Source organism: Bubalus kerabau, chromosome 6 (assembly GCF_029407905.1).
Source record: "Bubalus kerabau isolate K-KA32 ecotype Philippines breed swamp buffalo chromosome 6, PCC_UOA_SB_1v2, whole genome shotgun sequence".
NCBI lineage: Eukaryota > Metazoa > Chordata > Mammalia > Artiodactyla > Bovidae > Bubalus > Bubalus kerabau.
This window is the reverse complement of record NC_073629.1, coordinates 50,645,636-50,670,378: the sequence shown is the minus strand read 5'-3', so window position 1 is coordinate 50,670,378 and position 24,743 is coordinate 50,645,636. Positions and strand designations below refer to the sequence as shown.

Genomic DNA, 24,743 nt, shown 5'->3' with positions numbered 1-24,743 from the left:
CCCAAGTATTCAAAAATCATTGTTCTAATAATCCTTTTTAGAATATTTCCTGAGATGGATGTCAATCTTACCATTTTGTAGATTAATTGTATCTCCCTAGTTCCGTTTTGGAAACTAAAATCCTTATCTATCTTCATCTCTCCTGTCACTGTTGGTGATGCCAGCATTTCCCCAATGCTTCCAATGCTGTGCACTGGTCTGGTGGTCTCAGCCTTTCTTCTGGGGCCTTGGGGCTTCAGCTTATTTGATGGCATTAGAGCCTCTTGTCACGGCCTCATCTACTATCTTCCTTCACCTCTATCCTACCCTTTCCAATCAGAGAAGTCATTTCCTCGACCAAAAAAAAGGAAAAAACGCAAGCTGAACAGAAGCTCAGCAGTTTGGTTTCTCTCACATCCCCCTCTCTTTGGTTTTATTATTCCAAACATAATTTCTGAAAGCCCTTTTTGTTACCCATAGCATTCCTTACAATCCTCTGCTCACTCTGCACTCAAGTTCTTTCCACAGCCCAGAGCCACCCTCTGATACGGGCCTCGGTTGCATGGCCCGACCTTTCCTAAGTCTGGGTCCAAGGCCAGAACAGCCCAGAGCAAGTGGTGGCACAGTGAAGGCAGGCTCTGAGGGAAGGTTACCTAGAAAGCACAACCTGCAATCACCTGGTCAAGGAGAAAAAGTAACATGATACCTGGAAAGATGTTCGAGTCAGAGGTCAAGAAAAGTAGAATTGCTTATTGAGCTAGTGGAGTGACATGGAGGGCAAAAGTGTGGATGGGAAGGCAGGTCAGCAGCAAAGACAGAACAGGTGCAGGTGAGCTCAGATGGTTCAAAACCTGCATCCCCTGCTCCCAGGGCCACGAGCTCCTCAACTGGACAAAAGCCCTGGCCTGTCTTTGAGTCTCCAGCACACAAATACTCAGGGTACTAGTGAATGAATTTATCAGATCAGCCCTGGCTCATCATGCTACAGTCTGGGGGATCCTGTACACAGGTCAGTCCAGGCTGGAGACAGTCCTTCCTATACATCCTTAAACATGAGCGCTCCCTGGATGGTCACAACATACCTGTTCCTCCTCCAAACTCTGGTTAGCATGTTGCTGTCAGTTGTCCTGAAATGCATTTCCCTTTCAGAGCCTCAGACGGTGAGACTCTCTTTGTCATTTCCCTCAACTTGGGGAATCTTTCTTCCTACAGCCCAGGGTAGACTGTACATGAAGACACAATTCCCGTCCTGGTGACCAGAGATCCTAAGGCCCAGCTGCTTCTCAAACTCCTGCTTCTTTCACTTCAGCAGCCAATTCCTGCTCCTATGAGTCAGTTTCCATCTCATCTGAAAATACAGCCATGCCTGATGAATGTGTTCATGACATACACTGAAAGAATGGCAATTAAACCGCCTCCTCAGGCAGATTCCCTAATCATGTTAAAACAGCACCATTTAAATATCCTACATATCACACTATGGTTAGTCTCTACAGGAATCCAAGGTTAATACCAAGTGGTCCTGGTTGACAAAGACCTGATGTGCTCATGGGTTAACTTGTGTTCAGCAGAATTCCAGGACAGCATTAAGTTAAAAGCCACTGTTGAAATCTTAACTTGGCAGCAGTCAGTCAAACTGAATAAAGTAACAACGAGAAAAACCGTATCAAGGCCAGTATGTCTCTTGGCAGGCACAGAGGGTCTGGCATCAGTGAATCATCAGGCTTCAGGCTGGCTAAGCCCAAACACAGCACTTTTGATAAAAGCAGATGCTTTGTTTGGCTGATGTCTATCTGCCCTTCCTCCACTCCTACTGGCCCCATCCACCCTGCCCCCAACCATTCCCCTGCTGCTGCTGCTGCTAAGTTGCTTCAGTCATGTCCAACTCTGTGCGACCCCATTGACGGCAGCCCACTAGGCTCCACCGTCCCTGGGATTCTGCAGGCAAGAACACTGGAGTGGGTTGCCATTTCCTTCTCCAGTGCATGAAAGTAAAAAGTGAAAGGGAAGTCGCTGAGTTGTGTCCGACTCTTCGCGACCCCACGGACTGCAGCCCCCCAGGCTTCTCCGTCCATGGGACTTTCCAGGCAAGAGTACAGGAGTGGGGTGCCATTGCCTTCTCCACTCACTGCTAAAGGAGTGTGTCTGTAAAGGTTTCTTCTCAACTAACTCAGAGACAGAATAAAAGTACTACTTTTATTCTGTCTGACTCCTTGTGACCCCGTGGACTATACAGTCCATGGAATTCTCTAGGCCAGAATACTGGAGTAGGTAGCCTTTCCCTTCTCCAGGGGATCTTCCCAATCCAGGGATCGAACCCAGGTCTTCTGCATTGCAAGTGGATTCTTTACCATTTGAGCCCTAAGGGAAGCCCAAGAATACTGGAGTGGGTAGTCTATCCCTCTTCTCCAGTGGATCTTCCCAACCCAGGAATTGACCCAGGGTCTCCTGCATTGCAGACAGATTCTTTACCAACTGAGCTGTCAGGGAAGCCCCAAAGTGCTACAGTTTTGAGAAAATAAAAGGAAAGACTTCACTCAGCCAAACATATATAGGAACATGCACCCCAGGCCCCTTTTCCAGGTCAGGCATCTTAGAAAAACAGCCCTCACCCCTCAGGCAAAAATCTGAACACCAACCACAGTGGTCTATGTAACCTCTGTCCACGGAGCTGTTGGGGGATGCACAGAACCGCCAGGGAAGGAACCAACCGCAGGCATAATCACCACACTGCTGACACAGGCCCACAGGGAGGGCGGCCCCAGGGGCATGTCTGCTTTAATCAAATCAAAAACGTTTTATAAAAAGAATCAAGTAATGAAAAAATGTGCTTTGTTTTACTACATACTTAAAAGATTAGATCTTTTCCTGTTGAATTTTGTCTCTCATCCCCACCTTCCTTTGAACACCAACCATGTGTGGTTCCTGCCTCATTTCTCTGCTCCCCACTGAACACTCAGCCTCCTATGCTGACTCCCCAGAATGGTCTGTGCTTGGGTTCCTCATGGCTGGGCTCTAGGGGGCCTTCTCTTTATGCTCTATACAGCTCTCTCCCTGGCCAATGGCATCCATTTCTGGCTTTAACATCATTTGTATGCAGACTCCTAACTTTATAACTTTTAGCCCAGACCTCGCTCCATAGCTCCAGGCTCACAACACCAACTGGTTGGTTAACACCTCCAGCAGACATGCAAACATCTCAAACTCAGCACACGTAAAACAGAAGTCTCGATTCTTTGCAATCGAACCATCCATCACCTCCTCCTCCCGGGAAAAAGCAGCCTGATCACCAAATAAAGCCCTGTTCCTCTCCACTCTTCCCCATCTCCGTAAATGGCCCACTCCCCCACCCAGCTCCCTGAGCCATGCTTGACTGTCCCACTGCCTCATCCTTCTCTATCAAACCCTCAGTAATTCCAGTAGATTCTACCTACAAAATAGATCTTGAATCCTCCCACTTTCATCTCCCCTACTACCCTCCCAGAACAGATCCCCTCTGCTTTCTGAACTTCTGCAACTGTCTCCTGCCCTCCCTCCAATTCCTGTTTCGCCTTCAATCACTTCTCCACTGAGTCTTCTATTAACTGAGCCAGATCATGCTATTCCCTTGCTTAAAACCCTTTAAAGGCTTCCCTTTGACCTGTGGAGAAAATCTAAACTCCTTAGTGAGGTCTAGACTGGAACCAACAGAAATGCAATGTGAAAAACATGTAATGTAAACTTTCCTAGTAGTCCATTGAAAAGAAAGAGGTGAACTCAATTTTAATAATGTTTTAAGTTTATATTTCAAAAATATTATCTTAATACATCGTAACATAAAATATTAATGAAGAAGTTTACATTGTTTTTTTATATTCAATCTTCAAATGTTCCCTCCTGCAGAGAACCCTTCTCTCCCCCCAATTCAAGGAACTCAGGGCTCTCTGATATGACCTTCCTTGTACCTCCTCATTCAGTTTAGTGCCCTAAACTGGGCACTCCCCAAGGACAAGGCCCACATCTATACTTTATGCTCCACTGGGACCTGGTACCCAGCACAACGTGTGTGCTCAATTACTCAGTCGTGTCCGACTCTCTGTGGCCCCATGGACAGAGAAGCCTGGCAGGCTTGAGTCCATGGGATTCTCCAGGCAAGAATACTGGAGTGGGTTGCTGTTTCCTGATCCAGGGGATCTTCCCGACCCAGGGATCAAACCCACATCTCCTTCATTGGCAGTCGGATCCTTCACCACTGAGCCACCTGGGAAGAACCCAGCACAATACCTGACACGAAATAAACTCAATAAATACTCAAAGAAACAGTGAAGACACAGACATTGAGTACAGGGACAAGCAGGCAAGGGCTTGGGCCAGCTCACCAAGGACAGACTCTATGTCTCAGTACCATGGTGTGCTGATTTTCCATGTGCCATGGGGTTGTCAGACCTGTAAGCTTGAGTGGTGGCCAAGATGCCCTGCTGCAGGGCCGCTTAGAGCAGACCCAGATAGAGGGATTCCGGCCAGACTGTCAACACATGGGAAACTTTCTCCCACGGAAACCCGCAGGCATTGAACGTGATCTCAGGTTACATACGAGGATTAGTAGCCTCCAAGTTCTGGCCTTTGGACTTCCAGGAGGAAGGAAGGGCGGAAACCAACATCTAAGCCCCTGCTCCATGCCAGGTCCTGAGCTAGGTGCCTTCATGTGGGGTTGTATTTGACCCCCAAGCCACCCTTTGAGGATGTGGAGGTCAGAAAGATGAAGTAACTTACACAAGGTCACAAAGCCACCCAGTCTGTTTGCTGGAATCAACCCCAAGGTCACTAGCTGCTTTCTTTGATATCCACGGCTACATCAACATCCCAGCAAAATGCCCAGTGGCCTTCAGGTCAGGCGTCACCCAGCAGAGTTGGCAGGAGAAGAATAAGCTGCTATGATCAGGTGGAAGTGAGAGCAAGGACATGACCTGTTCTACCCAGACTCCCAGAAGGCAGAACCAGGCTTAAGAGTGGAAGTCAGAGCCATGCCATTCAGTGGAACTTGCAAGTTTAGTGACCAGTGAATCTTCACAGCACCCCTCGGAAGCATTATGCTCACCCTCAGTTTATAGTTTAGAACCCGTCCTAGTTCACACACCTAGTAGTGGATAAACTGAGACCTCCTGGATTACATGACTCGCGTTCTCTCTGTCCACCTCTGACTACTTTTGCAAGTGATTCTGGAACCACAGACATAAAGGCTGGGTCAACACGGAAGGTTTCTCAGACTTCTATAATTTGTAAATAACAGCACAGTCCAAAACCAGGAACACCCTCAGTGTTGGGGCCTTGGAGGAAACAAAGCTTGAAATTCTGTAGGCAATCCTGCAGCTAGCCTCTAAGAGACAGACTGGGTGGTGACAGCATAAGAAAGCTGTGAGCAGAAGGGTGGCTGTGGCTGGAGGTGGCCGGAGGGCTTATCACTCCTGTGGCTCCAGTCCAGTCCCCACGAAGGGATCTCCTAAACAGCAAAAGCAACTTCTCCAGCTCCCACCTCCGGGCCTGGCTGGGATGGCTCCCCAATCCACTCGTGATACGAACACGAGTCATCTGTAACTGCAGAGCATCTTCTGTCTACAGTGTGCTTCAACCTATCCTGAGGGGTGTGAAAAACTCAGAGTTTCTGACTCACAGAAGACTGACAAACCTGACTTTTGCTCAAATAATGTGCAGGAGGCCTCAATAAACAGGAATTTAAAGCAGATTTGTTGGGGGGGCTGGGGGAGGAAAGAAGATGTTGAACAGCTCTACTTAACAAGGACGGTTTTGTGTAAGTCTGATCATTTTCTTGGTTGTGGTTTGCAATCAGTTAAAAAAAAAAAAAAGTACTTCAGTTTTCCCCCAGAACAGCTGAGAATGCACAGATCCCAGCCTTTAGGTTGAAACCATCCCTGTGGGTAGAAGATTTAGGACACTGTCAGGCAGCTGGTGGGCCTGCAGGCATTCCCCATTCTCTGGGCTCCCCCAACCCTGGGTTGGTACCAGATGCCCAGCAGGGGCTGAGCTCACCTCTGACCCAGCTGCTCCTGGCCTCCGCACACCAGGGGCCACCAGGACCTGGACGTGCACCATGGCTTGGAATTCACTAACCCATCCGCAACAGCTGCACTTAAACACCAAGGGGCATTTCAAACTGTTCATAAAACTTAACTTCAAAATTTAAAAATAAAAATTCAATGCATGGGTTATTACTTTCTGGAGACATTCTTGGCTGTTACACCATTGCCACTCTGCTAACTCAATAAATGCACCTTCTCCTAAAAAGAATTTATTCATATTAAATAGCCTTTCTTCAAATCTAAACCCAACTTTTTCTCTGTGCCCAAAGAGCTTCCAATTGGTAGACAGCAGACATGCCCATGTATAAACTGAGCAGATGCTTGCGTGCGGACCTTCAAATAGTAGATCCTTCTGATTAACGCTGTGCTAAAGACTACTTTATTTGCATGTCTGGGGGACCATAAATCAATAGTTCTAGAACTTGGTGGCTGTGGAAACAATTTTTCAGATGACAGTACCGTCACAGCCTAGAATTAGTGTTTGGAGAAGGGTCTTCTGTACAGAGCCTGTGTCTTAACACTTCAGCTTCAAATTTGAAGAGCTGACACTATGACACAGAAGGTTACTTAACTGCCTGGGAAACGATATGGGATTTTAACTTGGAATAATTCTGCAGACTTTCTGGCCCCCATTAGTTAAAACACTTGTGACTAGTCAGTCAGCTCCACTCATGCAGATTAATGAAACACCGCATTGTCCAGCCACATGCTCCCACAGCACAGAGGGTAGAAGGAATTACGCTCTCAGCAGCTGTTCCCAGGAATGTGCGCCTCCACGTACCCATGGGCAGGGAGAGGACCGACAGTGGACTCCAAGCGCTGACTCTTCACCTATCCCAGCAATGCAGACCTCTCATATCAGGAACCAGTCTCCTCTCAGCCCAAGAAGGTCCCAGATTGAAATAAAAATTCATCCTTGAAGATGGATGAACCCAAGGGACACCAGCCAAACAACGCTAATGTCAAGAGGAAATCCCATCTGCAGACTGCTCAGAGAAGCCTTGCTCAGCCTGTAGAACAAAGGCTCCTTTTGTGACATCAAGCAGCAGGTTTAAGAGCGTTGAGCTCCTCACTTTGGCTCCTTTTCAAACCACAAGTATATCCAAGGGCAGCCAAGACAACAACAGAGCCAAGAGATACGGGTTTCGGAACGAGGAGACCAGTTCCCCTTCCAGGCCTGCCTTCTGCCTGCTCTTGGCGGCCAAGGCTCTAGCTCCTCAAGGGGGGTGTCTGAGACGCTGCAGTCAGACCCTGGGGACTGAAGCGTTCATGCGAGAAGATAACTCAGAGATGCCCACAGCAGAGCCAGCCTTCTTGCAAGGCTACAGAGCACAGTGTCTGGGGAAGGCCCTATGATAGTTATTGAGTCCTAATCCTAGCTCAGTCACACATGAGGGTCTAATCTTAGGTGCCTCAACCATTCAATCTCTGAACCATTTATTCAGCTGTATTGATGACAACCTGATGCTGCTGCTAATGATGAAATCTGCTGTCACATAGGGTTATGGTGTTCAAACAAGATAACTTATGAACAGGAAGATATTTTATAACTATAAAATGTAAGGGAATAATAATCCATGTGAATATGACACATGTTTATATGACTGCTTACTAATGCAAATTGTTAGGTCAAAAGGAAGACTTCCTCTGCTTTGCCTGGGGCCTTCCACAGGGTTGATATTTACTTAATATTCAACCATAAAGGTGACTTTTTAGTGATTAATAAAGTAAACAAATTTGTTGGAAAAACAGCAAACTTGCAACTTAGAATATTTCACAAGACAAGGAGGTGCTATCTGGAGCGCTTCCCTCTGAGTATAGGTGGGCCCACATGAGCAGCTGCGGGGGGGCACTCCCCAAGATGGCCCCACCATCGTCATGCCAACCCCAAGTGCAATGGAATGGAAGGCTTGCAGGCTTGACATCTGGGAGAGTTGAACTTCAGCTACTCTTAGCTGAAGTTAACTCCTGAATTCACTCTGAAAAGAAATAAGGCCAAAAGAGTTTATCTGAAACAAGGCAAAAAAAAAAAAAAAAAAAAAAGAAACCAATAATCCTGTTAAAGGTAGACCTAACTAGTCTTAGGTCCCTAGAGTCAGGGATTCAAAACTCTAAAACACACACAGCTCCCAGCTTCCAGTGGTGAGTGAACCAGGGTGGTGGGTCTCACAGCTCTGCCGGGCTGTCAGAGCCGAGTTAGGAACAGAAATGCTGTTTCTCTCTGGAGGTAATTCTGTCTAGCACCTTGGTCACACTTCCCACTCTAGAGGCTCAGGTTCTCATTCAAACAGCCTGTCCCCAGCTTTTCACTTTCACAAAATGTTACTTGTTGACACTTTGACTTGTTCCAAAAAGTAACTGAGGCAGCTCATAATCTTATTAGGAATACTTAAAAGGATTTAGGGAGGGAAAAAAAAAGAATATAAGGTGCTTTGAAGTCCTCAAAACTGAGAACAACTCAGGATATTTTTAAGATGTGTCAGGTAAACAAAATACATTAACAATAAGGCTGCAGAGTGGGGGAAGAGGACTTTAGATCCTTTGACACTCAGCATAATTTTGAAGGATGTGCATTTACTTCCTGTGCTGACCTTTAACAATAAGGTATTTTAAGTTAAGGGGAAAAAACATGAATTTGGATGAACGTAATTCTGAATCAGAAACAAACCTAAACCAGCAGCACTTGTTAAGTCTTCCACAGCCTGGACTTTAAACTCATGACTTGAGTCCACCTCCGATAAGATCTAAGATCTGATCTACGTCCAAGTTAGTTTTCCAGTTAAAAAGGTTTGAACTGCTGGCAGGTTGACAGCCTGGGCCTCAGGAGTTTATTGAGAACTTCCTCAAGCTACAAAGGGTGACTCCATTACTACCCCTGGCCCCTGGGAGATCCCCCTGGTAAGAGTAGACACCTAGCCTGGACTTTGTGAACCATCTCCATGTGGTAGCCCATGGATATCTAGCTCAATATAGAGTTTAACTTAATGAATAAAAAGTGGCCACAGGAAGCCAGGTAATAAGCAGGTTCTGACTCCATGAGTCCAGCCTGGGCTTAATTCTGGCTAGCTGGAAGTTATTTTCCTTCACTGCCTCATAGCCTCCCTAAGACAGGGCAGTAATGACTCTGCTTCTGCATGGCAGTGCATGAGGTGCCCATCATGAGATATCAACATTACTGTGCACATGTGCTTCCACGTACACCTGTCATCAGCAGGCCACCCACCTGGACTCCGCAGAGCAGAACCACCTGATGCCCAGAACGCCCTGGGAAGCTGTGTGGTCTGATGTCAGAAACCCTGCAGACTCTCCAGTGCTTTCTCCAGAGACTATCTGGGCTTCCACTCATCTTCTCCTGTAATATTGCAATTATACAACTCATTCTGAACTCTTGCCTGCCTAGGCCTTTCCCAACACGTGTACTATTTGTCTCTCAACATGCCACACTCCAGCCACAGGTCACCCTAGCTTGTTTTGGGTTTTTCAAACATGTTCCCACCCCTGGTTCCTTGCACTTGTTCTTCCTATGCCAGGACAGCCTTCCACTGACTCTTCTCCTCAGAGACTGTCCACTCTATAAAAAAATATAACCCCAATAAATCTCCAGCATATTACTATTTCCTCTATATCACTGACTATAGCCTGCCATTGTCTTGTTTATTTACTTGTATTTATCATCTGGATCCTTCACTACAATGTTTGCTCTGGGAGGACACCATTTCTCATGTTCCACTGCTATCCTGTCAGGGCACATGTTTCCCCACCCTGTAAAAGGGCAATGATTTGAAAGGGCAATGAAATGATTGAAGCTGTCATCTATGTCAGACCAGCCCTTTAGTTAAGATACTTAGAGGATATGGGCAGAATTTTCCTGGTGAAGCAACAGTGCTTACAAAATCAGCATATTCTAACTAACACAGGTGTTCAATATACAGGTATTGAACAAATAAATGAGCTAGGACCAAAGCGGCCTTCCGTACTACAGGGCTGCACAGAGAGAGCGATGTAAGGAGATACAGCGGAAGAAACCATCCCCCTGCTTACCCAACAGCATCACAGGCTGCTGGCCTTGCTCAACAGAAAAAGGGGTGCAGCGGTTCTAAACCAGCTCCACAAGCAGGGTCACAACTAGGTCCATTTCAGACCCAGAGAAAAAGCCTTTACGACCATGAGTCTTATTTACCCAGGTCCCTGGTGGACAGAAGAAGACAGCAATTCCTGTTCTAAAGTATTCTGAAGCTGACTTGATGATGGATCCAAAACCAAACAAGATTTTATTTCAGCTTGTTGACAGCTAAACACAGGTATCCCCGCTTTTTGAAAGTGTGCTTGACACTACTTTGCTTTTACAAAATGACCTACATTGGGACTTGATTTCACTAACAGAAGTCTGAACGGGAATTTTGCTTTTGTGGAAAAAGGTGAAATGCTAAAATAGCGTTGAGTGTCTGTTTTCTGGAAGCTGCTGCACAGGCGGTGCACACGCAGAGCAGAGAGGGGCAGCACCAAGTTCCCTCCAGAACTACATGCAGCGTCGCAGCATCAAGTCGCCCTGGCCCTGAGCTGTGCGTGAGCATCTGTGCTTTATCTCCATTTATGTTATGCATCCATTTATAGTATGATGTGTCCTAGGGGAACTACTTCCTCACATCATCTCAGCTTATGGAAGGTTTCATAGGCATGCTCTGGATAATGGGGACGCCTATACAATTATAGACATCCTAATTATAGAAATCCTGGCATCTCTATAGAAATGGATGGATGCAGTTCATAATCTGAGGCAAAAAAAAAAAAAAAAAAACATACCGTGGTTCCCTCTGAGGGACTTAATGATACAGGAAGCTGACCTTAAAATACACTTAATATCATCCAAATTGGATGATATTAAGAAATGGTTCTTTTTTTAGATGTTACAGTTTTTTATGCTGTAGCTATATGTTTTTTTAAAATAAGAGTCCTTATCTTTGAAAGACATATACCAAAATATTCACAGATAAAACGAAGTCTGAAATTTGCTTCAAAATAATAATAGAGCACAATAAAGCTTTGCCTGAAAATAATACAAATACCAGAGGCAGGAAAGTGGGTGGGGTACAGCCAACCACGAGTTGATAACTGTTGAAGCTGGGTGATGGGTCCATGGGAGTTAATTAAACTATCTGTTCTACTTTGGGCATGTTTGATATTTTTCCGAAAAAAAACTTTTTTTTTTTTTAAAATCCTTTAAAACAAATCATTTTCATTTGTGAAATTAAAGAAGCTACCTGAAGGTGAAGGCTTCACCTTTCCAGTCTTGCAGGGGCTGCTCCTGGATGACATCCTGGATCAGAGGTGAGTGGTGCCGTGGGGATCTGGAATGGGGGAGGGTCCCCACATGACTGAAGTTATCACAGGACCTGATGGGAGGAGGGCCTTTCTTCTTCCGGGGAAGGGTGCCATGTATAGACACGTCTTGATAGGCATCTGCACGACGCTCAACGAGAGGGGACTTGCTGCTCAGAAGGTCCATGGACGAGGCAAGGGGGAACTGGTGATTCACTGGCATGTTTCTGGGAAGACTTGCAAACTTTCCCGCAGCCATGATCCTCAAGTCTAAGGGGGAAAGAAGAGAGTGAAGCCATAAATCTAAGAAAACCATGAGAACTGACTTCCTCCTTACAAAAGGAAATGGAAATAGATCATGTAACAAAAGAAAATGCTCACGAAGTGTTAAAGGATAAACATCACTTGTGAAATTTACTATGATGGGAAGTTTATTTATCCCCTTCTTCATCCTATAGAAGAATGCTCCTGGTTTGGCAGCAGATCCACCAATCTGTGTGTGTGTGTTAGTCTCTCAGTCGTGTCCAGCTCTTTGCGATCCAGTGGACTGTAGCCCACCAGGCTCCTCTGTCCATGGAATTCTCCAGGCAAGAATACTGAGGTGGGTTGCCATTGCCTTCTCCAGAGGATCTTCCTGATCCAGGAACTGAACCTGGGTCTCCCACATTGCAGGCCAATTCTTTACTGACTGAGCCAAAATGGAATAGGGCAAATACATTTCAGAGCCTTTAGAGACACACGAGCCAGTTTATTACTTCAGATGACTGAAGCTGATGGAAAAGCATGACTAACAAAAAAGAATACTGAGGAAAGATAATGAGCTCATGCATTCCCACCACCCTATAAGCAATAAGAACAGGTGAAGATGGCTGGAATTCCTTAGCTGCTAGAATGCCTTCAACCCAGCTCCTCACTTGTGCTACCCAGAGAGACAGGACAGATTCCTTCTGGTGAAGACCTGGTGCTTGTAAATAAATCAATGTACGCTAATTAACGAAGATGGTCAGGGTTCAGGAGGTGGGCCACTCCTCCACACATCAGTGGGCTCAGCTGGAGAGGAAAGCCATGGGGTGGGGGCTCCAATCATCCCCTCGAGGGGTCAGGGACCCGCCTATCACCAACAGAGTTAAGCAATGTGCATAGGTGCCTGTGGAGTCAGGACAGTGGGAAAGGCAAAAAAGAGAAAAAAATGGTAGAGAGCCGCAAGGAAAGAAATGAAAAATGCTGTGTGTGAAAGCAGCCTTAGCAGTTGTTTCCAGCTATCACCACTAGCAGAGAGTTCACCCTGAGCAGGGTTAGCACCTCTATCCTCTAAATAACCACTATGGTTTTGATCTAAGCCAAATTAAATGATATTTTAAAGGCCAATATAGGGCTTCCCTGGTGGCTCAGTGGTAAAGAATCCACCTGCCAACGCAGGAGACATGGGTTCGATCCCTGATCCAGGATGATCCCACATGCCACAGAGTGACTAAGCCTGTGTGCCACAACTATTGAGCCTGTGTTCTAGAGCCTGTGCTCCACAACAAGAGAAGCCACCACAACGAGAAGCCCAGGCACCACAACTAGAGAAAAGCCTGTGCCACAGAGAAGACCCAGCATGGCCAAATAAATAAAATTATAAAGGCGAATAAATAGAGAAGGAGAAACACAAGCTTGAATAAAAATTACGGCTAGTCCCAGGAGACAGAAGGTTACAGAATCTGTACCACTAGTCACAGTATTAGACTGATCCAGAGATCACAGCTGCACAGCTAAGCCCCACGCCCTGGCCTTCCCCGAGCCTGGTGAGGAACATGCCTCTTCACTCTGCAGTCTGTTCTCAGGCCGTGCAATCCCCATTCTTCACAGACCACTGTCTCCCCTGCAAAGGGAGTGGTGCTGAGTGAAAATCATCACTCTCTAGCACCATTGCAGACAGTTCCACAAAGGATCTGGGGACCTGGGACTTGGCTTGGGGACAATCAAGAACAGAATCTGGTAAAATAAGAGGTGGACCCAGAGCAGTCAGCAGAGTGCGCAGAGGAAACAAATGACAAACACACACACACCCACACCCACACCCACACTCAGTCCACTGTTCCCACACGTGACAGAGAGAGACACTGAAGTGCTGGGTGGAAGGAGGCCCTTCATTTAAGGCATATAATCTGAACCCTGCCAGACCTGGTAGTTCTGAGGCCTGTCTGCTCCATGCTTAACTGGGACCACACAGAAGGCCGGCTGCCAGCGGGTGCAGACAACGGACTGTCAGTCCCCGCGGGGGCCCCTCCCGGGTCTGGCCAGTACCTGGCACACTGTCAGCACTTGTTTCATGTTGATCATCATTATTAAAAAAGAAACCAAACTCCTCAGCCCTCTCCTCAACACAGATGACGTAAGCCGACTAGGATTCCCTCATCCCACCCATACACACTCACAGCCATGAACTCTCACCTGCCCGAGTTATCAGCACCTTTCTTCTCCACAGGCTTGGATCAGTCCCAAGAACCTGGTGGGGAGATCCAAAGTCCCACCCCCATCACACAGAATCTCTCCGCATGCAAAGGCCCCTCGTGTTGATCACGTCTATCTCCAGGCTAGGATGACAGACAAGAGTTACACTGGCTCCAGCGTCTCCAGCAGCCTGTTTCCTCTCTGCTTATCCAAGATCTATCTATTTCAAGTCTGAGCCAAAGTGCTTTAGAATGCCCTTCGGCAAGTTATCCACACCTCAGTGTATTCTCGAGGGATGTTAACACCTGCTTTTCCTACTTTCAACTCAACAAACATTTAAGTGCCCACTCCAGATAAGATACTCAGAGAAACAAAGATGCATAAACCTCAATCCCTAACTATGAATTCAAAGAGAATACAGTTGACATTTGAACAACTCAGGGTTCATCTGCATGTAATTTACAGACAGCCCTCTGTATCCACAGTTCCCCCACATCTACAAATTCAACTGACCATGGACTGTAGTATTTACTACTGAAAAATATCTGTGTATAAGTGCACCTATGCAATTCTACGTGCCACCCCCACCCCAACTCTGGGTGGCTCAGTGGCTAAAGAATCCACCTGCAATGCAGGAGATGGGTTTGATCCCCGGGTCAGGAAGATACCCTGGAGAAGGAAATGGCAACCCATTCCAGTATTCTTGCCTGGGCAATCCCAAGGAGCCTGGTGGATTACAGTCCACAGGGTTGCAAAGAGCCAGACACGACTGAAGGACTAACCAACAACAAAATGACAAATGCAGTTCAAACCTGTGCTGTTCAAGGGTCAACTGCAATATAACTCATTGATGGGACCCTTAAGATGCTGGAGGGAAGAACAATTAATTTTGATAAAAGGGCTCAAGGAGGATCTCAGAGAGGGCATCACTGGAGATGAAGATTTTGAAAGGCTGGAAACTGTAGGGAAAAGCCTTCTAAGATGATGTGGTAACAGCAGATGCATAAAGGCAGGAAGTACTTGCAGAGGCTCAGGAACCTAAGCTGTGCAGAGCAGCTGGAGTGAGGCTGAGAAGTACTTCCTGGAAGAAGCACAGCTTAGGACCAGATCACAAAGTCCTAAAGGGTGTGTTGAGGTGTTTGAACTTGACTGTCAGTGCTAGGGAAACTCAGGAAGAGAGGGATGGAATCCAGTCTGTGCCTGGGTAGGGAGCTCTGGTGATTCTGAGGGGACAGAAGAGGAGGTCAGTTAGACACCAGCAACAAGCCAGCAAGGAATGATGAAGGACTCCGACCTGGGACAGTGGCCACGGGAAGGGAAAGGAAGGGCAGAGTGAGGGGCTAAGAGCTCAAGTCCTCTTGTATGGGATGAAGGAGGCCACAGCCATGGGAGGATGGTGCTGTGCTGTATCACTCAGTAGCACAAGGGGTGACCCTCTCAGGACGGCGGGTAACAAGCTCACCACTGGGGCTGTTGAGTGTGAGGTACCCAGGACGGTTCTGTCTAGCAGTCTAGATACTCGTATGTTCAGTTAGAGGCCAGTACAGAATGTAGATTTTTAAGAGTCATCAACATAAAGGGAGTATTTAAACCAGAGAGTAGATCCGTCAGCTTGTTATTATCAGATGTGATAACAGATGTGAAAGTACCTCTTAAATTGTCAGGAACCATGCAATATTCCATGAATTATATCCCTGCCCTCTCTCACCTGGACTGCTTCAAGCCTATAAGGGCCAACGCCAGGAATGAGTTCTGGAAAAGCAGAGGCTCTCAACCTGGATACACATTAAGAGTCCTCGGAGAAGCTTAGAAAATTCTGACACCCAAGCCATGAACCAAACCAATCAAGTCACAATCTCGGTGAATAGGACCCTGGCATCAGTCTTATCAAAATCCTTGCAATATTGTTCAATGTGGAGCCAGGTTTGAGAACCACCAGGTAAGTGGGTTTCTTTGGTACAGAGCAACTGACACTCAGATTACTTTCTGGGTAACAGAAAAGAATGACATAGAGGAACAGTCAGTCAACAGCAGCATCCACTAATTCTTCTATCCAACACACATCTAACGAGGGCCTCCTATGTGGTGGGCACTGTGTGGGTGTTGGGGATGGTGTCAAACAGCTGTCCTCCAGAGGTTCCTATCCTATGGAGGAAGCAGACAGTAAGTAATGACTTTATGTATTGGTGAGTCCCCAGGCTACGGGGGCACGCAGAGTGGAAACTGGGGTCTAGATGAATCTAGCAGCCAGGAAAGGCTTCCCTGAGGAAGGGGTGCTGACCCGAAGGCTGTGAAGCAGAGTTTAATAATGGGAGGATGAAGATCATCCTAGTTGAAGTTTCCCGTGTTACAGTTAAATTTCTCAGCTGCAGATAAATTGGAAATACACAGGCCAGGCTCTCCTCAACAACCTGCTGCCTCTAACTTGGGACTCTTCCCCATTAAAATATAGCCTCATCCCGTGACTAGTCACTGCGAAAGACTGGTTCCAGCCTGAGTCCAATGTCAAGCTTGAGTCAATCCAACGAGTAGAGAGGCGGGCCCTGGCCAGAGACCCAACTTTATAAAAACAAACAACAGCAACAAACCAAAGTGGGGTGGGGAGTGGAAGGGAGAACTACAGGTGGAAGAAACTCATTTGCAGTCTGTGGGTTGCTCTGTTTCCTACTTTTTATTTATTTTTATTTTTTCCAGACTCCAGGAACCTGGGGGAAATCCAGAGGTTGGAGTGATGGAATCTAGGTTCAAGGTACGTACTTTCCACTCTGCCAGAGAAGCCACCTACCACAGCTGATCACTAGGCAGAATCTCAGCACGTGATATGTAGATGGGATCTCAGAGGATCAAGCCCCTTCCCTTTTCCAGATAAGGAAAATACATGTTCATTCACTCAATATATATTCTCTGAGGGTTTACAATGTACCAGAGCTGCGGCTATAACAGAATAGATAAGCTCCTCCTTCTCATGGAGCCTACACTGCGATGGGGAAGTCCAATCAACACAGATTAAAAAAAACAAATTAGGGAATATCCCAGTCATAACTGCCCTAAAGAACATGAAAGGGTGTTCTGAGAAGAGCTCTCTGAAGAGGGAACCATGACATGAGACCTGAAAAGAGAGAAGGAACCAGTCAAGAAAAGATTGAACTCCCTTCAGTTCCAGGCAGGGGATTCTGCAAATGGGAGGGTCTTGAGATGGGAACACATGGGTTGGAAGAGCATGGTGGAGACTAAATTCAAGTCTCCAGTTTCTGGCTCCCAAGTTTTCTCCACTTGGAGATACTTCTGTCTTGATGTTCCTAGCCATTATGTACTATTTAATTTTTGAAAATCAAACATGGTGTGACTCAGAACCTGGGCTTTGAAGACACTCATAGGTTCAAATCCCTCTCTGCTACTGACTTACTGTGTGGCCTGGGACAAGTGACAACCTCTCTGACAGTTTCTCATTTGTAAAAATGGGTTAACAACATCTACTTCATGGAGTTGTTGCGAAAAGTAAATGCAATTGTGTATGGAAAGCCCTTGACATACAGCAAGCATTCCAAAAATACCAGGTCTCCTCTAAGCAGGGCAGAGACCATGTCTGTCTTGCTTGTCATTGCATCCCCATCACAGTGAGAGCTCATAAACGAAGTCACTGCTTCTGGGGAAGACTGCAGCCAGGAAGGATGAAGAGGGAGATGTTTAAACCAAGAACAAAAGATGTAACGACACCCAATCAAGTATGACAAGGGCACAGATACACAAGCACATGAAGTGAGCCCACATTCAGTCTTTAAAATAAAAGCCCAGGTGAGACTTTGGCCATCTGACTTCACCCGTGCAGGTAATCAGACACAGCGTCCTGACTCCGTCTAAAGCCAGATCTTGAAATATACACAAAGGTCAAAGACTCTACATCTTGATAGAAAAATATGAGACCCACGTGTACGTTCAAAGAGCTGAAATCTCAGTAGAGATGAGAGTGAGCCTGACACACTCCCAACCTATGTGCTGCCTTCTTGACCCTGGTCAGCGGCTATGCTTGGAAATGCTTGTGAACAACAGGCGTGACTCCCTTCCTTTATAGCCTCAAAGAAACTGACGATCGCACACAAGTTGAGGCAGAGATAAGCAGTCTATTTGTTTGGATTTTTCAATCTTACTTCTGAAATGAGATATTTTCAAGTTAAATTCACAGACGGTCATGGGATATGGGCTTTAAGAGCTTTCTGTCGTATTTTAAACTCTGGAAATGTAAGCCCCTCTGCTGCCCTGTTATGACCACGACAGAGAAGTTACAATCCAGATCTGTAGTTGTATATCTTCTCTGCAGAGGCAGATAGGAAGAGGAGATGGCAAACCACACATATAAAGCTGGCTTATCCACTCAGAATGAAGCTCTGCTTGGGTGTAGGAATTAAGAGTATCCCTTTATTTTGAAGTACATTATGGAGTCTAGCCAAATGATTGAAGTATGAATAATTCTTGCATGGATTGAATTTCAAGCAACACAGCACAGGATCTACATGATAAAGGTCTTAAGATTAGCATCCATTCGACAAGCAGTCCTTTCTATATGAATAGGAGATTGAGATCTCCTGTTAGTCATTCTGGAAATGTCAGGCTTCTCGGGGAATGTCAGGGAAAGTTGGAGTCAGGGCGTGAGAGAGCCGTTAGTGTGGCAAGTTGTTTACAGCTACATTCCATATGTCCCCTTGTACACTCACGTACAACTGCCTGGCCTGTGGCTTTCCCGATATTAACTGAGCAGCCCCCTCCCACTTGTGACTTTCTGAACCGAGGTCTCCCCCTTCCTCCCGAATCTCGTTTCACTCCTTGGCAACAAGCAGGGAGATTATCCGTTCTCAAACTGACCTTCCCTCCGCCAATGTGTCTTCCTTGGAAAGATCTGTGTAGCCTTGGTAGATAAGAGTCAAGGTTTAAAATGCATGGCTGAACGCACGGCTCTACTTTCTATCTCAGCTAATAGCGTCAGGTGAAAGATAAACGAGGTTAGGAGAATAATCTTTTACCTCCTCACCCTGCTTCAAGCGAGTTAAAACCAAAACCAGTTTTCCATCAACCCCACCCAAGCCTAGGCACGACCCTCTGGGTTCCTCCACGAAACACACCGCCTCGACAGCTGCTTTGGAGCCCACTGAACTTCCCACGACTGTGTACACCTGATCAAACTTTTAAGGTGGAGGCAGCCTTAGCAGGTAAGGAAAGACCGGCTGGGACCGGAACCCACTTTGCGTTGCGCCCACCGTCCCTCCTTTCCCTGCCTTCACCTCCCCTTCCCTCCCTTCTCCGACGAAGAGGGAGCAACACAACCAACTATTCATTCTTTTTCAACAAAGGGAGAGAGGGAGGGAGCTGTTGTCAACAGTTACGGGGCGGGCGCCTTCGCCTGCTTTGCAGACTTTCCAAGAGATTAGTGGAGAAACTCGCCTCCTCCAAGCCCAGGGCTTCCAGCGGAGCAGCCCCTACCCCCACCTCCCTGGCCCTCACATCCCGCGACCGGCTCCGGCTTCTGCGGCCAAGAGGGAGGGGACCGGGAGGCGCGGCTGGACGCTCAGGGGGTCGGAGAAGCCAGCACCCGGGAAGACGCAAAGAGCAGAGATGCTCGCGGCACGTCGCCTCCCGCCGCAGGCCCCGTGTGGGGAATCCCACCCGGTTCAGAGGCCCCCTACGGGCGCAACCCCGTCCACAATTCAGCCACTCCAGCCCCCAGTCGCCAACTCGGCTGGGGGAGCGGTAGGGGGTCGCTGGCTCTACTTTCCCCAAAGCCTAACTTTCGCCAACAAAGTTCCCAGTCCGTCCTCCAAGGGAAGGGGGAGGCCGAAGCGCCCCGGGAGAAGCCGCACCCCCGCGGGACACGCGGCGGAGACTCACCTCCCAGCGCGGGGCCCGGGTTCTCGGGCTGGGGCTCAGAGGAGCCGCACGGTCTGCCCCGCGCCACGGCTGTTCCCGGAGCAGGAGCGGCTCATAATCGGTGGAGCGCGCCCACCGGGAAGCCGGCGCGCGTCTCTCCTGTGTGCCGGGCAGCTGGGGCTCCGGTTCTCTCCCCGGCCCCCGCCCGGGCCCAGGCAGCAGCAGGCGCGCCTCTGAGCCGGCGACGCGCACTCGGCCCTCAACTGGTGATTTGCGGCTTCTCGGCCCCACCCCAGCGAGCCTATTCGCACAGCCTTGCGGAACCCCCCGCGACATTTACATGCGCTGACCTCGCGTAGCCCTCCTCTACCCGCATTTTAGTTTGGCTCTCCTCGTACCTCCTGAGAAGCCAGTCCTCAGGTGTATGTAGATCGACCACCTTGTCACTCTACCCCCAGGGGAGACATCCTCACTTTATCCATCTCTCACCTCCCCGCGTAATTTAATTACCCAACAGATCTGATTTGCTTGTCTGCCGACACCTGGCTGGCTTTGTTTAAAGGGGTTTTGATGGGATAAAGACCCAGGTAACCACAAATGACCAAGCCCTTGGAACAAGCAAATCAATTACACCCATCTGAAGATATTAACAGCCAAGTGGGAAGTGGAAGCTGCACTCTGGTATTAGATGGCTTGGGAGGGTAAAAAATTAGAGCCTAGTGGAGGACTACCAGTTATCAAGACCTGTTATAAAGCTATAGAAATATTAATTGGTAGCAAGGATAGACGGAGAAGGCAATGGCACCCCACTCCAGTACTCTTGAAATCCCATGGACGGAGGAGCCTGGTAGGCTGCAGTCCATGGGTCACGAAGACTTCACTTTCACTTTTCGCTTTCCTGCAGTGGAGAAAGAAATGGCAACCCACTCCAGCGTTCTTGCCTGAAGAATCCCAGGGAAGGCGGAGCTTGGTGGGCTGCCATCTTTGGGGTCGCACAGAGTCGGACACCACTGAAGCGACTTAGCAGCAGCAGCAAGGATAGACAATAGAATAGAGTCCATAAACAGATCTACATTATAAGGTCACTTGATTTACATAGAAGATGCTGATGTGATGCACTGGGGAAAGGGTGATCTTTTCAGTAAATGATGCTTGATCAACTGAAAAGCCACATGGAGAAAAAAAGAAGAATCTTGACCTCTACCTTGGTGGTGGTGGTGGTTTAGTCACTAAGTCGTGTCCGACTCTTGCCATCCCGTGGACTGTAGCCTGCCAGGCTCCTCTGCCCATGGGATTCTCCAGGCAAGAATACTGGAGTGGGTTGCCATTGCGTTCTCCTTCCTTATTCTATACCAAAAAATCAATTCCAGATGGATTTTAAATCTAACTGTGAAAGATAAAACAATAAAAGCATCCAAAGTAAATATAAAAGCAATTTTTTTCATGACCTTACGGTAGGCAAAGACTTCCTAAACACTCACAGTACTAACCATATTGCTAAGTCGCTTCAGTCGTGTCCGACTCTGTGCGAACCCATAGACGGCAGCCCACCAGGCTCCCCCATCCCTGGGATTCTCCAGGCAAGAACACTGGAGTGGGTTGCCATTTCCTTCTCCAATGCATTTAAGTGAAAAGTGAAAGTGAAGTCGCTCAATCGTTTCCAACTCTTAGCGACCCTATGGCCTGCAGCCTACCAAGTCTCCTCCATCCATGGGATTTTCCAGGCAAGAGTACTGGAGTGGGGTGCCATAAGGAGGGGAAAAAAACACCTGATCATTAGATAACATTAAAATTAAGAACTCCTGGGCTTCCCTGGTGGCTCAGTGGTAAAGAATACACCTGCTAATGCAGGATACACTGGTTGGATCCCCGACCTTAGAGGATCCCACATGCCAGGGAGGAACCAAGCCCTTGTGCCACAATTTTTGAGCTTGTGTTCTAGAGCCTGAGGGCCCCATCTACTAAAGCCCATAAGCCCTAGAGCCCTTGCTCCGCAACAAGAGAAGCCAGTCAGTGAAAAGCCCGCACTGCAGCTGGAGAGTAGCCCCTGCTCGCTGCAATGAGAGAAATCCCGTGCAGCAACAAAGACCCAGAGCAACCAAAAATAAAATAAATAATTAATTTAAATATTAACAACTCCTGTTTATTCTAAGACACCATTAGTGAAAAATCAAGCCACAGAGAAAAGATAATTGCAACATACATATCCAAAAAACGATTTACATAGGATATATAAAGGACATTAACAGATCAGCAAGAAAAAGGCAGAAAAACACAGCTGAAAATAAGCAGAATATTTCAACAGGCATTTTGCAAGTGGGGATAAACAGTTATTTCTCAAAAAGTCAAAAAACATACGAAAAGGTTCTCAGCTTATCTCAGAAATGCAAGTTGAGGTTGCGCTGTGATCTCCCTTCACACCCACCAGAATACCTAAAATTAGAGAACTTTGTATAACATTTTAGAGACCTGTTTGGCATTATCTTCTACATAAGTGTTTGACCTAGCTCCTTCCTTAGTTATATACCCAACAGAGATAATACAATATTCATCAAAAGACATGTTTAAAAATGTTTATAGCATTTCTCTTTATAAGAGCCCAAGAGAAACAACTCAAATGTCCATTAATAGAAGAGAGAGAAACTATGGAATCCTATAAGGATGAATGAACTGTGTCTACACTCAACAAGATGCATGACTCTTAGTATGTGATGTTGAGTAAAAGAAACTAGACACAAATGGGTATATGTAAACTTCAAAAACAGAATTTATTTATGATGTTAAGGGTGAAGACAGTGGTTATCTTGAGGGTGTATAGTGATAGAAGGGGAACCCAGAGGTGCTCTAGGTGCTGGTAATATTCCCTCTGTTGATCCAAGTGCTGGTTGCATAGACATGTCCTATTTAATAAAAATCAACTATCTCTCATTTTATAAAAATTGATTTGTACACTGCTCTGTCCATATGTTTTCTTCCAATAAAAATGTTTTTTAAATTGTGCCATGTTGATATATTTTATAGCATTTTCATTCCTTTGAGGACAAGCCATTGGTGAATCTGCAAAATTCTAAGTGCAGCATCTTCAAGAATCATTTCTATCTTTTCCTTATGAGTGTTTTTGTGGGTTAGTCTTTATCTTTCCTACCTCATTAGAAGCATAAATTTTAATTTTTGTTAGATTTTCCCAAAGTATTTAGTGCAGTGAATGTCAAACAGACCAGCTGGTATACTTCTAAACTGAATTATTAGAACTGCATTTACTGAGTTTCTGCTACTCTGAAGTGTCACTGAGAACAGTGGTAAAACTTTGGTTTTTCTTGATTTTCAAAATTCCCTGAGCACCTACATTGGGTAAAAATTCTACTAATGAAGCATCATGACAAGGTAGTAACAAAGACTAGAAGACAACTCACACCCAAGAGGCCGTAGGCAAGTCACTGTTCCTCCCAGACCCGCTATTTCTTCAGGAGTGAATGAGCAAATAAATGCTAGGACTCAAGGAAATAATACATGTGAAAGTGCCTAGCATATGATGGTTCTCTTCAACTATTACTAGGTCTGATGACACATCCGATCATAATACCTCTGTGACATAGGAGGCATCTCTATCATTAGATAACATTAAATCATTAGATAATATTTATATGGAAGGAATGGAGAAGGAAATGGCAACCCACGCCAGTGTTCTTGCCTGGAGAATGCCATGGACAGAGGAGCCTGGCAGGCTACAGTCCATGGGGTCGCAAGAGTCCGACACGACTTAGTGACCAAACCACCACCACCACCACCACCATACAGAGGGAAGCAGACTCAGAAAGATTAAGTAGTTTCAACCGTAAATTCATTCAACAAACATTTGATGTGTGTCTACTATGCGCTGAGCCATAGCTAGTGAGAAACAAAGTCAGGATTTGAATCAGATATTTTAACTTCAAGTTCAGTGGTCTTTCCATCACATCACAACTACTTTCACATTTGTATCTCCAGTGCCTAGCATGTAGTGGGTGCTCAATACATTAATGAATGAGTAATGGGAGTATTTTTAATATAACCTTTTGATTAGGTAATATGATTCTTGTTACACAAATTTTATATATATACACACACATATATCTGTGTATATATATGTAATCTCACACACACCATTATATATATACATGAAATGGTATGCAGTGAAAAGTTCCCTTCTTAACTCTTTCTCCCATCAGCCAGTCCCCCTCCCACCATAGGTAACAACTGCTTTTAAAATGTGTGTCTGACCCAGTTTCTCTAAGTGTGTGTATTATTCCTCACTCCTACACAAAAAGTAACATACTATATCCATAGTTCTACACTTCTCTTTTTTCACTTAATATATCTTGCAGATTTCCCCATACTAGTGCATGGTATCCTTTTGAAGAGATGTATTGTACTATACTTTATTCAATAAATGCTGTGTTGATGGACATTTAGCTTGTTTCCAGTCCTTTCCTATTACAAACAATACCGCAATGAATAATCTTTTATATATAGTATCGATATGTATATCTCTAAGATAAGTTTCCAGAGGTAAAATTGCAAGTCAAAAGGTATGTGCTTTTGTAATGTTGATAAGTGATACCAAGTTGCCTTCCACAGGGATTATACGAGTTTATACACCCCAGCAATATAAGAAAATGTCTATTTCTCCACATCCTTTTCAGAAGGTATTAATTTTTGAATTTTTGCCAATCTGATAAGTAAAATGTGAATTTTAGTGCAATTTAAATTTTCAGGTCTCATAATAAGTACTCATGTTGAGTAGCTACTTGTTTTTCCTTTTTGGAATCCACACTTTCATTTTTCTATCCATTTGTAGGTCTTTTTATTATTTTTATAGGACACCCTTCTATATCAGTTCTTTGTGGTATGAACTGTGAATATTTTTTCAATGATGATATTAAAGAAAAAATTGATATATGTAAAGCAACGTTATTTTAGGAAGCCATATGAAATGAACTAGAGAAGTGAGAGCCACGGTGGGACACTAATTAGAAGTCCATGGCAACAGCCAATTGTCACACAACAAGAGTTTTGACCTGGCTGATGACAGTG

At 46.0% G+C, this 24,743-nt stretch overlaps 1 protein-coding gene across 9 annotated transcripts in view; it reads right to left on the bottom strand.

Moving 5' to 3' along the window:
* The window catches only part of BCAR3 (BCAR3 adaptor protein, NSP family member), a 256,592-nt gene that overhangs the window by 107,363 nt on the left and 124,486 nt on the right, over window positions 1–24,743 (bottom strand). For 4 of the 9 annotated variants that reach the window (XM_055585078.1, XM_055585079.1, XM_055585075.1 and 1 more), the window contains one exon: window positions 11,318–11,645. In XM_055585078.1, the coding sequence (XP_055441053.1) occupies window positions 11,318–11,634 (317 nt within the window). In that variant the 5' untranslated portion in view covers window positions 11,635–11,645. Of the gene's footprint in view, window positions 1–11,317; window positions 11,646–19,691; window positions 19,832–20,020; window positions 20,439–20,874; window positions 21,031–21,160; window positions 21,382–24,743 lie in introns of those variants that run through there. The other 5 variants (XM_055585080.1, XM_055585083.1, XM_055585077.1 and 2 more) reach the window with 5 other exon arrangements.